Raw genomic sequence first — 15,111 nt, forward strand, 5'->3', positions numbered from 1 at the left:
ATTAGGTTACAGCAATCCTAATCTAATCATTTCACCTCTGAACATCCATGCATTGCCCCAGAAGCTTTGTGGGAAACTTCATATTTAAACCATAGCAGTAGGAAAAGTGTTTTCACTTCTTACTCAGAAGAACTGTGCCATGGAAACTGCTATCCACCTCCCTTAAAGTGTGGGTTTGTTAATTTGGACAGAAGAGTTTTGTTTCTCTTCCTTACCGAGGAGTGTGGATTGATAGGTATAATCTGTTTATTTCTACAATATAAGTTTATTCAAAATTTTAGTAGTTACAAATGCTCACATTTCACATTAGCAGGTCTTTGTCCCAAGTACCTTCTTCAAAATATTCGTGAGGACCTTGAGTTTGCTATGCCTGCTCGTGCTCAGTCTAGGCACCAGTGGGGAATCAAGTGCATTACACAGGTGATACATGAATCCTCTGGCCTTTGGACATCCTGAGAGTAAGCCTCCGGTGCCTGTGAGGTCCCTGTCACCGCCAAGCTCACAGGAGCCCTGAGAGCACTGAGGAGACAGAGAGGGTCCCACCAGCTCCCACAAGCTGAGGACCTCACTCCTTGCTTTCAGTGCAGATTCCCCTCCCTCAGTCTCACATCTGGTCAGGGCATTCGAGAGCCCCAAGAGTTCTGTAAATTCAGCTTCATGATCATCTTTCCCGGGCTTTTCTATAGTGCCTGGGTGAAGAAGCCTGGAGCATCTGCTGTGTTCTGTGGAAGCATGCAGTCCTCTTATTGGCTGACCCTAGAGAACAGGTCACCAGTCTAGATTTTGCCTCTTTTTCATGATTATTTTCCAGGTATGACAGGACCTACCATGTGACTTCTAGGGTGACGAGGATAATGTGCAACTCTCACCCTGGAAAGCTTTCAGTGGCTGCTGCAAAGCAGAAAATGAACCGCTTCAGTGGGAGAGGTTCCATATGGCACCCTCCCGCCCCGTGCTTCCTCAAGGCCGTGTTGTGTCCGTCTCCACCTTGCCCCGTCCTGTGTGCACCCCCTTGTAGACACCATCACTGGTCAGCCCCTCTGCCCCCATTCCTGTGCTCACCGTTGTAGAACCCCTCAGTAATTCTCTGGTTTCATACACTATCCAGACGTTTCAGGCGAAGCTTTGTACCACTCCTGACCAGCTCTGTCTTGGCTGTCATCAACGTCTTTATCAGTGGGTGGAGAGGCTTTCTCTTGCCCTCATCAAAAACAGCCAAATAACCATTCCTTTGTCGTTAGTCATGTGTTAATTGGGCAAACATTTGTTGAATACCTGCTGTTTGCTGGTCCTGGGGTGAGGAAGATGAGTAACACAGCATCTACAGCCCCAGGGAGATCCTATTCTAGTAAGAGGAGACGGACTCTTAAACGGAGAGCATCAAAACCTTCTGGTAAGGGTCTTGCTGGGGAAGGAGTAGGTCAGAGCAGCTTCACTGACTTTAATACGAGTCCGTCAGAAGAGGCCACGTTGGCCGGCTGTGTGGGAGGAGTTGGCATTGGCTGGACAGAAAAGGGAAGGAAAAGTGGGTACTTCAGATGGAGCACTATTGGCACCCCTTCCTAGCAAAGGGTAAGGAATTCCTGGAAGCACATGGGCCCATTTACTTTTTTTTTTAATGTTTTATTTGTTCTAATTAGTTGTACATGCCAGTAGAATGCATTTATACATTTTGATAGGTGATACATAAATAGAGTTTATTTTAGGATCATATCGATTTACTTTTCACTGGAAGATAAAATAAGCAGTTTAAAATATTTTCTGTTCATTATCTGTTCTTCTAAAACTTATGTTTTTATAAAAAGTGTGGTCAGTGTGGCAGCAAGGTGCCCCATTGACTCTCACATTGTTCCCATGCTTGTGAGATGGCTTCAGATGATCTCAGAACCTTAAAACTGAGTTAGGAGCCTAAATTCTAACTGAAGGAATGATTAGATGATTGTAGTCAGTAAGATCATTGTGGTGGTTGCTTATTTAAAACAGTACTTACTCTTTTTCTTTGTTTTCATCCAAAAAGAAAAACAAAGTAAACCAGATAAACATTAAATGTGTAGCTTAAAATCTTAAATATATTTTTAGATTAGTTTTCTCCAAATTGTAACATAAACCAGTTTAGAGTTATTTACTATTAGATATATTTTCATGTAATGGAAGGAAGCAAGTTGAACATTTACAGGGAGAAGCGAAATAAAAAGTTTTCATTGATGTTACTGCTTTTGAAATGGATCAGTGTTTATGTGACTGTTAAATGACAACAATTACATTTAATAGAAATATTAGATATAGGGGTTTTACTTTTATTATAAAAGAAACAAGAACACCCATAAAGGGAAGCACATACTTTAAACAGGTTTTACGTTCTAGAGTAATTACAAAATGTGTGCTTGGTCTGGATAATAAATGAATCATTTCGTGTCAAATAAAAAGACTTGTCTTGTTTTAAGGTTATGAGAAGACAGATGAAGTTTCGGAGAAGACCTCTCTGGCTGATCAGGAGGAAGTCAGGACTATATTCATCAACCAGCCCCAGCTGACAAAATTCTGCAATAACCATGTCAGGTAGGAATTCCTGAAGAACATGTGAGAGCCCCAGAGCAGGGCTGCGGGTTGGGATGGAAACATTTACAAGGAGCCTCCGTGCTGTCAGTTACCCTCTGAGAGCCTCTTGTCAGCAGGAGTAGGCTGTTCTCTGTCTTCTGTCCAATAAAGAAGTGTTAATAACAACCTTGAAGTAGGAAGGAGGAAAGGATAAGAACCCGTGTTCTACCAGTTCTGTGTGTCAAGTGTGAATAATGAAAGCTGCTCGTGGGTAAATGCCATTGTTCTGAGCATGTGACCAGAGTAATGTATTGTTTTAGTTAACAAGTTTTAGCATTTCAGGAGAGAGCTTTGTAGTTTGGCACCAAGAAAACTCTAACATCCCTCCCCCAACCCCTGCCCCACAGCAAATCTTTAAATGTTGTTTTTTGATAGTTGTGGAACTTAGTATGCTGCTGTAGAGTGAAGGACTATAAGAATGATTTCACTGCAGTGTTATTTTCTTGCCACCAATCATATACAAATTCTTGAGTAACATTTCTCAATTTGAGGAAATTGGCAAGGGGGGGGGGTCTCCTTTAATCTCCCTTCTATTTTATATCCAGGACAAAACTCTGGGTGTTTCCAATAACACTATTTTATCTCAAGTTGCCCTTTGCAAGCTATTCCTACTGCTGTTAAGCAGAGTACTTGGCCAAAGAGAACAATGTTATGCAGAAGATAAAGCCTGTGGTATTCTCTTTACTATTTACTTAGCAATTTCCTCTCACACTTTTTCATCTAAGTTAATAATCCTCTGCAGCATTCTTTCATTTTGAAACAGCGAGCAAATATTCATCTAATTGTGTGTGTGTGTGTGTGTGTGTGTGTGTGTGTAGAGTGGGGGTGGGGGGTGGTAACAGAATTTTGTCAATGTGGGTGCTGATTGTGGAGTAACCAAGTTCTATGCTACTTTTCATTTTTGTTTTCTAGCACTGCAAAATACAACATAATCACATTCCTTCCAAGATTTCTCTACTCTCAGTTCAGAAGAGCTGCTAATTCATTTTTTCTCTTTATTGCACTGCTTCAGGTAAAGTCTCATCATAAAGCCTTAGAAAGTTAAATGTTCAAGTATTAATATGTGTGTTTATGGAGCCCATGACCAGTCCACTGAGCCTTAGCTAAAAGCAGAGAGGTAGGCTGGTCTGGGTGCACATTTCCCTGCTACTGCTGCAAGCAGAGCCAGAATTCCAGTGCCTCTTCAAGCCTTTTGCTTCATTTTTATCAGCATATTTAGGTGTTCTGCAAATTTGATATGGCAAGAACTATTCATTTTATGTGATAAAGAAGCATGAGACTTTTTCCTAAAATTTTACTTTATAGCATTGAAAGTATCACTTCTGAACCTTAGAATGTGAAAGTCACCTCTTTCAGAGTTAATTATAACAAATGCTTTAGAAAAAAACATTTTATTAAACAGTAGCAGAGGTATCCCTCTCATCTTTTTTACCCCGCTCCAAGCATTACTTATTGCTTTAGATAACAAAAAAGGGATCATAGAGCACACATTGTTTTGTAATTATTATTATTTATTATTTATTTAACCAACCCCTCTTGTAGGTTAGTCCTATATGCAATAAGCTTATCATGAAGCTCATTAACATGTTCTTCCAACTACTTATTAGATAAAAATAAACTGCCTCACCCAGTGTTAGTCTGCCAAGATAGTAAAATCAATGAGGCATGTTTTAGAAAGCACTAACACTTTGTTGTTTTTAGGTTTAGTGTAAATTTTTTGGATCTCATTGGATTTCTCTTCCTTTTTTTTTTTTTTCAAATAGCAAATACCTGATGTGTCACCAACAGGTCGTTATACAACACTGGTTCCTCTCTTATTTATTTTAGCTGTGGCAGCTATCAAAGAAATAATAGAAGATATTGTAAGTATTTGAATTTTTTCATTAATGTGACATATATGTGTATATGTGTGTACATATTAGTGTCTTCATGACATAGGCCATAACTTATGCTCATTCAGTTTACAAATATATAGAATATATTCCTATCCCTGAAGTTAATTCTTAATTGATTAGATTAGTACTGAGGAATGCTTTTTACAGTGTTCTTTTATGTTTGTAGTTTAGGAATAAAATAAATTAGTTTGGATATAATAATTGGCATGAACTGAAAACTGTATTTGAGCATCAATTTCAATTAAATGCAGTAACCTCAAAATTATCTAAATATACAGGGTTTTCAATATTTTTATTTTTAGATTTAAATACCATAGTTTTTACCTTATAAAATGCCTTTGATTCTTTCTCATCTTATTTTAGTAGTTCTGAGTTTCCTTTTATCTTATCTTTTTAAAGAAAACTTGCTATTTTTAGCATTCTGTAGTAATAGATAAAAGGAGAAATCAGTTTCCCTTTTGTAAAATAAATTCCCCCAAAATATATGTGATCTTTTTTTTTAAGTCTATTTTAACTGTCTTACTTGAGGAAGCCAGTGTTTTATTTTGTAGGGCTTTTCCCCTTATCCTCTTAAAATTTTTCTTTGCCTGTCCTGAATAATCTCTGTTCAAACCTTAGAAAAGTCAGATGGTAAGAGGAGGAAAAACTGAGACAGTGTTTGTAAAACTTTAATTTAAAATTTCAGAAGCATTAATTTCTGTAGCAGCATTTTGTTAATATTATTGAAAAGAAAGGATGAACCATAGCATCACTAGAGCCATTGGAAATGGTGCAACTGAACATTTAGATAAGCAGTCTCAAAAGCCTGTGAGTGTGTAAGAGTAGATACAAAGTGTGTGTGTGTGTGTGTGTGCATGTGTGCAGGACAGTATAGTTCCCTTGATTGGCAATGACACAGTGCACTGGGACCCCTAGCTGAGAAATTTAAGGGACTCTTCAGACATATTGATCCATGAAGACTTTGCATCCTTTAAATTATGGTTGGATTTGACAGTTCACAGGGATTAGTACTTTAAACTCTTTCTCCACCTTAGGTACTCACTTTTCTGATTTTGTTTATCCTAATTTTTATGGAATACCTTTTATTTACTAGACGTTGTACTGTCATTTGCTAAGGTGTTTTACATTTAATTTTCTGAATAACTTTGAAAGTTGTATGTTAAACTCCATTTCAAGAGGAAGGAAGCTGAGGCTTAGGGAGATCATGTTTCTTGTCCAAGAAAGTGGTGGGATCAGAATGCCATTTCAGGCAGCGCCCCTTGCTTGACATGAAGAGCGTGATCATGGAGAGTCACCAACAATATCAATAACATCTGTTGTGATTCCGGGTTCCACATGCTTGTACTTTATTAAATCTTATAACAACCCTTTAAGGTATTATTGATCTTATCCCCATTTGCAGATGAGGAGGAACAGAGGACAAGGTAACTTGTCCGAGATCAAGCAGCTGATGACTTGGGGCTGCTGGATTTCAAGCTAGGCTTTCAGCTTTGCCTTATGAGCACTCCTCTAAACTGCCTCTCCTGTCTTTGTTGTTGTTGTTGTTCCCTGGTGAGGTTGTAAGCTCTCCAGCTATGGCTTCTAGTACCCCATCTTTGAAAAAAACATGGTAAATAAAATTGTGTTCAAGAAATTCTTTTAAACAGAACTCTTACGGGCAATAATATGAGAATTGTTAGAAAGAAGCTAATCAATCAGACCCTGAAAAAACACAATACTAGTATTGTGAGATACTAATAATGGCATAGAAGGTAGTTTTCCAGTGAAATTGGTGTTAGAATATTAACTAAAAGTTACCTGTAAGAGTGTTTAATAAGGGCTGGGGTTGTGGCTGGTGGTAGAGTGCTTGCCTAGCATGTATTAGGCACTGGGTTCAGTTCTCAGCACCTCATATAAATAAATGAATAAAATAAAGGTCCATCAACAACTAAAATACATGGTAAAGTTTCTGCTAATGTGTTTTTACATTTAATTCAGTAACTTTGAAAGTCGTATGTTTTATATATATATATATATATACATATATATATATTGAAGTATTTAATAAGACATTTGTAGTGTTTAATAAGAAGTTTCTAGTCAGAGAGTTTGAAATATCACTCTCCAGAAAAGGAAAAAATAACTGGTAATTGGACAAAGAGCTATCTTTATCAGAAAATATAATTAATACATATATTCATGCATTATTTCAACAAAAATATATGACACACTATTTAGGTCTCAGGCATTCATTAGGATGTACATTAGGATGTGCTAAACATTTATTGTGGTAATCATCATGTGCTGAACATCAGAGGTTTAATGTGTAAGCCTTTTTCACTTAATCAAAGACAGTACAGGTTGAAGGGAGGATGGAGGACAGAAGGTACCCTGTTCCAGATAGTTCTTCAGGGGCACAACCTGATCAAGGTTCTGCTGTGTGGAATGTCGATGGTCATTGGAGCAGGAAAGGGAGAGGGAATGGAACTCTCACAGCGTACATGTTTTGGCTCATTAAGTGGTGTGTGTCATATCTACTTACAACTCAGTATCAGAACTAGTGATATGGTAATGAGGATCGGAATGTTACCCCCCACCCCCATTATGGAAGCAGAGAACAGGATGTATGTGAAGCTTAGTAGTGTCCTCCACTCACACTTCAGTGGAAGATGGAGTTTGTGGTCTAGTAAATCTTCCTTTATATACTGTTGAACAAAATTTTTAAAAATTTTAGAATAAAGCATAGTAAGAATTGTCTACTGGTGAGACACTTAAGACATCCACCCCAATGCATTTTAAGATGCTTTTGACAGCATGTAACAGTTTCCTATTTTTATGTGTGTGTAACAAGTGACATATATACTTAGTTGAAAATGCTCTTAAACTGCTGGAGAACTTTTTAAAAAAATGTCATGTCGGCTGCTAAATTTTTTGGTAAAGATCAGTTGTTTGTTAAATTGATAGTCACCACTAAAAATATTCCTTCTTTGCTATCAACTTGTTAAACACTAGTATACTTTATTCATTATAAAATGAATATTCAAAGCCTATAGTGTACAAGAACCAAGTATTGGTGCTATCCTTGATGGAACTGACAATCCAGTAGAGAAGGTGGCCATTAATCAAGTGACCGTATGGGCTGTTATGAGAAGTGATACACATTTAGTCCTTAGAATACTGCCTAGTGTGTAGTAAATAATAAACAAATGTCAGCTATATTGTCTTCATTCAAAGATCCTTTTGGTTAAACAACAAAATATGAATCGGAAGGAAAACAAATTTGAGCAGACTCGTTAGAAGAATATTCTAGTAGTTGGTATAAAAATTGAAAATATGTTCGGCTAAATGGCACTGTAGAGATAATGGAAAGCAGAGAAAGGAAGTCAGTACACATTCAAAAGTAAACTTGACCAGACCAATCACTACCCAACATACTACATACCCTATTTATTTTCAATTATATTCTATCTATCTACAGCCAGAAGAATATAAGCTTTGTGAGGGGCTAGGGCTCTTGTTTTTTTGTGTATCCTTAGCAGTTGTTAATGGGCCCTGGCACATAGTATTTACTAACTACTTACTGAATGAAGAAAGGGGTTGGGACAGGGGCAGGAGGAAGAAGAAGGTGCCAGGACAACTGGTGTGTGGTTCTGTGCCCAAGTCAAGGACCAAGTCTTGAAGGTGAAGGTCACAGGTATCTTGTGGACACTTTGAGATGCCTTTGAGACTGCTAGAGAGGTGTCGAGGAGGCAACTGGGTGTGATGGTGTGGAGCTCAGACGGATGTCTTGGCTGGTATATACTTTCATCTTAGTATGAGTTGAGCCTGAAAAGAATGTAGAGAAGTGAGGAAGGATGGAGAGTAAGCTTGACCTACTGAACTCCATCACTGAACAGTGAGCAGAGACCAGAAGGCCCCAAGTGCAGATGGAAAACCTGGGCAGTGAAGTGGTAAGAGACACCCAGGAGAAAAGGGCTCCAGAATGAGGAATTCTGATCACTTTCTTGGACAAGTTACATGACCTCTCTAAGCCTTAGCTTCCTTGTCCTTTAGAGGATTTAACAGAACTCTCAAATTTTTTCAGGGAATTGAAAAAATAAAATAAAATAAACAAAATCAGCCTTGCTAGCTTAAGTATTCTACAGTTCATAATACTATTAATACAGTTGATGGTGCACTTTCAGGCACACATTGATAATGCTAAATACTTCACTATTAGTAATGTTAAATGAAATTTGGTTATAATGTTATATGACTTGAATTCAGAAAATAACTTTTATGAACTATTAGTTTTAGAAGGAACAATGATCGCTTTATGATACACAAATTAGATGCTTTCTCTTTGTAGTCACAAGATTAGACTCTGGCTAAATGCTTATGTATATTCAACACAATTCTTTCTTGACAAGTCACCTTCCTTGGAGAGAAGGCTGAGAGAGAGAGATGTTTCAGTGTAAGAATTCTCTGTAGATGGAAAGTCATGTTTAGGATCATCTTAGGTTTCACTAAGATTAAATTTCCTGTTTGAAGTGGAATGTTTCATTAATTAGCTTTTATTTGTGTCCTTCAGTTGAAAGTCTAACCATTGCCTGTCATCAATGTACATTTTTTGGAAATATTTATACCTCTTTTGAATATCTAAATTTTCCTGGGACTATTATTTTGGACCAAAATTTATCTTGGATTACTTTCTAACATTCTTATAATCTTTATTAACAAAGAAACACACTAAATGAACATTTTTAGAGTTTTACAGTTAAGTTCTCTACTGATGCTATAAGCTTAATAAAACATTAAGAAGTCATTTGAGATTATTTTCTGGCAAATTATGCTTTCTTTTGGAAGCAATAATATGCCTATTGAAAGTTTATAAGAATATGCATTTATTAGTGAGTGTTTTATGCTGAGAAAGACTTGTAGTGTATTCCTACATATGGATTTGGTAAGAATCCTTTTCAACACTTTTCTACAGAGGCATTTTGAATGCCCTGTTCACATTCTGTGCAGTTCAGTGCTAATGGATTGGAAGAACCAAGTTCATGCTGCCAGCTATTATTCCACTCCTCTTGGATATTGTTGTAACTCAGAGGAGTGCTGATCTACCACTCTATACTTTTCTCTTGGAGAGTTTTCATGTATGCACTGAGATTCCAAAAATCATGTGTTGTTTGTTTTTTGTTTTTGTTTTTGTTTTCTCTTTCTCATGTGGAAAACTTAGGAACTCTTTTGTTTTACATTTGTTCCAACTTCTGTAGTAGTCAGTTATTCACAACCAAGTTTGATTTAGGGCTTTGTCTGATAGGATCTCTGAGCAAAGAGTTAGTTATACTCAGCACCTTCCTGCAGCATTAATAGAGTCTGATGTGTTCTGCTTGATGCTGTAAGTTTCAGTGGAAGCCAGAGAAAACCTCCAGGTGAACTATGGGAGGAGATAACTTCCTCTGCCACTCAAATTCTCACCTTTCCCTAGACCTCTGTTTCCTTTTCTTACTCACTGCTATAAAACTTTGGCTGGTGTAACACTTAAAATTCACCTACCTAGACTTAGGTGCTTTGGGGACAAAAGAAAAGAGAAAAGAGGGACCCTATGATTGTGGTCACACGTGACTGTGGAGGATATTGGAGATCAGTGAAGAGAAGAGGCTGTGTGAAATTGGTAGATGTATTAGGTTCTAGTCATTGACAGACATCAGCACATCATTAAATTATAGAGGATGTACTCGGCTTAATTAGATAATGAATTTCATAAGAAGCTGAAAATATTACAATACTATTATTAAATGGTAGCTATTATAGATAATTCTCCTGGGCAATTTTTTTTAAAGTGAGTTATTTAAGCAAAAGACTAAATCAGACTTCCAGTTCAAATTTTTCTTGTATGTTAAAATTCTATTATTACCTCTGTGCTTATGTAAGATCCTTCTGAGGACCACAGACCTGCACTGCCAGAAGAGGAGTCCTGTGTAAGGATGCTGTAGCTGGTGCTTTCGGGTTTAAGAGACATGGGGAAGTCATTTTATACTGAGTTGAGTAGGAGAGGGGAGTTGAGTGCCCTCTCCTTCTTCCCATCACAGCACCCCCAGAGATGTGCATATTGATAACATTGACACACATTATTGACATGAAAGGATGAAAATCTCAAGAAACACAAGTTAAAGAAAGCTCTTTTTTTTTGGGGGGGGGGTGTTCTTTTGTTTTATCAATCTCATTCACTTTTTCACTGTTCACTGTTGTCCTTTTTGCTTTTTATCTTTAGAAACGACACAAAGCTGATAACGCGGTGAACAAGAAGCAGACACAAGGTAGGGAATTTTCCATCTGATGTCTCATATTTGTCGAGTACACTCAGTAATATCTACAAATCTCTTCAATTATATATTGTTTGAGAATACTATGTCTTTTTATGTCTTCTTGCTTGTGGCATTTGTTAGCATGACACTTGAAGTCATATTAGAGTAATTTACAGTGGTAATGCTTTTGAAAGACAACATTTTAGTAGATTTAAGTGACTCCTAGCTATGTGCTCCCAAGTATTTTCCATAAAACCTACAGTTGTTTTGACAGTGTTAAAAGCTTTAAAATGTCTTTTTTGTTTGTTTGTGATCTACAGATGTTTCCCTAAGAAAAGAGTTACAGAAAATAATCAGATGTATTGTTTCTTGGGTGAAAGTGTATGGGAAGCACTGAGTTATACTATACATGCAGATGAAATATGCCCAGAAATTAAGAAAACGATTAAAACCAGGCCATTCCTGGGAAGTATATGGAATGTTGGCATGGATTCTTTGGTGTGGGTCTGTATTTGACACAGCCAAAACCAAAATGACCTTCAGTATAAGCAAAAAGACTATCATGTGCTCAGATTGGGGGGGAAAAAAAAAGACAAACTTGCAAAACAGACATTTTATCCCATCCTTCAGCTTGCCCCTTCTGAGAGTTTCTTTTCTCTCTGAAGTTCTCTGATGTAATAAGGATCAGCTAAGTTTGCCAACATTATTTAGTAATTTAAAACAGTATTTTCATATTGCCCTATTAAAACGCTCTGCTTCTTTCTCACCATTTCCCACCAAGTGCCTTTTCTGCTAATTTTTGTTTGTTTATTTGTTTTTTGATTTGTTTTTGTTGCTGTTGTTTTGATACACTTGAGAAAGGTGGTGCATCTGTTAACCTAAAGATTTGCAGAGTATTTACTGAACTTTACTTATTATGAGATATATAAGAACAATAATGGAGATTTTAACTTTGAAGAGCTGACAGCCCATTTGTAGAGATAAGTATGTGAAAAAACACATAGAAGTACAAGATAAGAAATGGTTTCTATGGACAATTTAGGATTGAGATGCATGGTCTCAATGTCTTACTACATCTTCATGCTTACTACATCTTCACGGGAAATAATGTTTCCCGTGTCTAGTGCTGCAGAAATTCAAAAGGAGAGAAAATTGTAGAGCATCTTCAGCTAGGTCTTGAGTTTGGGGAGGATTGTAGATGAGCAGAGAGACATGGGGAAGTCATTTTATACTGAGTTGAGTAGGAGAGGGGAGGTGAAGTTGTCCTGAATAGAATGGAAGAAGGCTGTTGCTTTGTTGAATTGTTGGAGTATCGTGTGAAGAGGAGATTCGTATCAGACAGAACAAACACATGATTACAAAGGTAGACTGGGGCCAGATTTTATGGGACCTTGAATGCCAAGCCAAGGGGATTCCAACTTTTCTTATATATACTGAGTATCTATGGAATGTTTGAGTCAAAGGGAAATGAACAGGCAGGTTCAGGATGGAGACCCAGAAGAATCAGGGTAGGGGGCTATGTCAGTCAGCTTTCCATTGCTGTGACCAAAATACCTGAAAGAACAAAGTAAAGGAGGAAAAATTAATCTGGGGCTCACAGTTTCAGAGGTCCAGTTCATGGTCAGCCAATTCAGTTCCATTGCTGTGGAAGTGAGGTGAGGCAGAACATCATGGTGGAAGGACATGGGGGAGGAAAGCTGCTCAGCATATGGCAACCAGGAAGCAGGGTGGGTGGGGAGGAAACAGGATAGAAATGTTATCCCTGAGAGCATGCCCCAATGACCTACTTTCTTCAGCCACATCCTACTTGCCTAAAGTTACCATCCAGTAATCCATTCACATTATTAATCCAGCAAATGGATTAATCCACCCATGATATTACATTTCTCATAAATTAATCATTTTACCTCTTCACAATCCTGCATCATCTAACACATGAGCTATTCAGAGGACCCCTCATGTCCAAATCATAACACAGGTTATTAGAAGCCTAGAGGCAAAGCTGTTCTAGGAGTTCGTGTGTGAAGGGCAATTATATCAATTGAAGGGGGAAAACGTTCAGACGTTTGATGTATTGGTGTTTTTGGCAATATGCAGTTTTTGCATTTCTTGCCCTGCTACTCAGAATATTCAGTACAGGTTTTGAAACTGAACTGTGGCACATTTTCTACTTCATGATGTGTCCTGTAGCAGAGACTTACCTCAAGTGACTGGCAGTTATTTGTTTTCAGAGAGTGGACCAAGAAGTCCCTGTAGTACAGTGGCAGAACAGTGGGCAGAGCTGTGGTGATTTTAGGTGACCACAGCTTGTACTGAAGGGGCTCTGATTTTCTGGATACTCTGCTCTCTGTGGGTTATCAATGCTGATTCCTCAGTCCCCTACGTGGACTAACAGGGTTAGTTTGTGGCTGAAAATGAAGAATAAGCAAGTGAGAGGGGAGGATTTTAAGCATGTATAAAACTATTTCAAAAATAAAATATTAAGACTCAAGTTAAAGAACCATTTTCGTCAGCACAATACTAGGAAATCCCATTTGAGAAATTATGGCTTTTAGGTTGATTCTTGAAGTTGTTTTCCAAGGGATTGGCATCTTATTCTTTCCCCTTTTCTTCTCTTTCTCTCCTCCCCTCTTCTCTCTGCCCTGGTTTGAGCATTGGTGTTTTTCTTGGTTTGGCAGTTGATAGGTAACAAAATGTTTGAATAGGGTACTGTTTGCTGTCAGATAACTCAAATTGCTGAATACAGGAAGCCATCTGTTGTCATTAGACTAGAATGAAATTCAATTTACTTTCCTGAATTGAGGCACTAGTGGATGTGTAGGAGTAGGAAGAAGGATATTTATGACAGGTAATTAATTTTCGACAGAGACTTAAATATTAAACTTAAATTTTCATTTTATAAATGTTTACCAAGACCACATAATATGTGGTCCCTCAGATTTAAATACTAACCCTTCATTAGTTTTGCAGAGATGAGTGTTTTCTCTCCTTTGCATTGAGGCACTGGAGAGTATTTTTTTCTTCTGTCATCCCCTAGAGCTTTCAGAATATCAGTTTGTATTTTTAACCACTTAGGTGCAGATTGGTGCCTGTCTGATACTGCATTTTTTTTACCTGCATTAAATTACAGAGTTTGAACCTATCTTAGAACTTAACAGATAGGTTTCACGTTTGAGCTTATCCTCAATACCTGTTTTGAAGGAAACCACTTCTTGCCCTGGTGATATGTAAGTTGATTATGTACATGGTTCAGTGATCTGGCAGATGTAAAATTGTGTATTACTGTCCAAGAACCTTGTTGCCGATGGAGGGCAGAGTATGGATTGATGCTCAGAAGTCCAGGGGTGTGAGTGAGCCTTGAGTTTTGTGGTCCACTCTTACCAAAAAATCGTGACTGTTTCTCTTGGCTCCTGGTGTTTTGTTGTTGTTTTGTTGTGTTCTGGTCTGTGCATTCTAGACAGGAATTCCACAGAGTGCAGGGCCAGCCTCTTACTCACCTTTGTGTTTCCAGTAGCTCCGAGCTCAGGGTCCTTTTTTAGCAGATGCTCTGTGTGTATAGAGCAGATGAACAAGTCTCCTGACAGATACTTCAATGTAGAAAACAAAGGAAGAACAGAGACTAAAAATGTAAGGCGCCTTCTTGAAAATTCATCATCTGGGCTGAAACAGGATGAAAAGCAGCATCTTCATAACACTGTGTCCTAGATTGTTTCACAGGCACTGATAAATTCTAATGTTGCAGAACTTTTTGCTGCTGCTTTGCTTTCTCTGTCAAAGTCATCATGTCACCATTTTGCCCTTGCTTTGCCTTCTGTGAACACAGTGCTGTGTCCACTCATCATTTCCATAACTCAGAGCCCAGGAGCCCTGCCATGTCCAGAATGCCCCATATTCCTTGCATCTGTCCTTACCTTCACTTTCTCTGATTTCCTCCCTCAGGATCTGAACTCAGTTTTTGACATACTGTTTTCCATGTGTCTACACACATACACACACACAACACACACAGGAGGCAGTCTCTTGCTGTTGTCCCTAAACCGGGTTGTTTTGCCAAATTTATTCTGTAGACATTTGTAAATTATAAATGTGTAATTGTTATTATAATATGTAAATTGAAGCCAGACCCCAAATGAATTTCTTGTGTTGGTTGAAGTAGTTCTCTTTTTAAATTGTATAACTAGGCTTTCATTTTTCTGTGAAATACTGTAAGAGAGTAGTATGCCAATATTTCAAGTGAAATGGCTGTTTCTCCTAAAATCATAACATAGAGGCATGGGAAAGAATGGAGCTCACATGCAGATGAGAATATTGGGGAAATCTAAAATGCCTCTTAATGAATAGATGTACTT

General features: G+C 37.9%; 1 protein-coding gene across 4 annotated transcripts in view; it reads left to right on the forward strand.

Moving 5' to 3' along the window:
• The window catches only part of ATP8A1 (ATPase phospholipid transporting 8A1), a 217,640-nt gene that overhangs the window by 25,891 nt on the left and 176,638 nt on the right, over positions 1 to 15,111 (forward strand). For 3 of the 4 annotated variants that reach the window (XM_079152800.1, XM_079152799.1, XM_079152801.1), the window contains exons 2-5: positions 2,445 to 2,559; positions 3,511 to 3,610; positions 4,362 to 4,460; positions 10,729 to 10,774. In XM_079152800.1, the coding sequence (XP_079008926.1) occupies positions 2,445 to 2,559; positions 3,511 to 3,610; positions 4,362 to 4,460; positions 10,729 to 10,774 (360 nt within the window). Of the gene's footprint in view, positions 1 to 2,444; positions 2,560 to 3,510; positions 3,611 to 4,361; positions 4,461 to 10,728; positions 10,775 to 15,111 lie in introns of those variants that run through there. The other variant, XM_079152802.1, reaches the window with a different exon arrangement.

This window comes from Sciurus vulgaris (assembly GCF_902686455.1).
Source record: "Sciurus vulgaris genome assembly, chromosome: 9".
NCBI classification, from domain to species: Eukaryota; Metazoa; Chordata; class Mammalia; order Rodentia; family Sciuridae; genus Sciurus; species Sciurus vulgaris.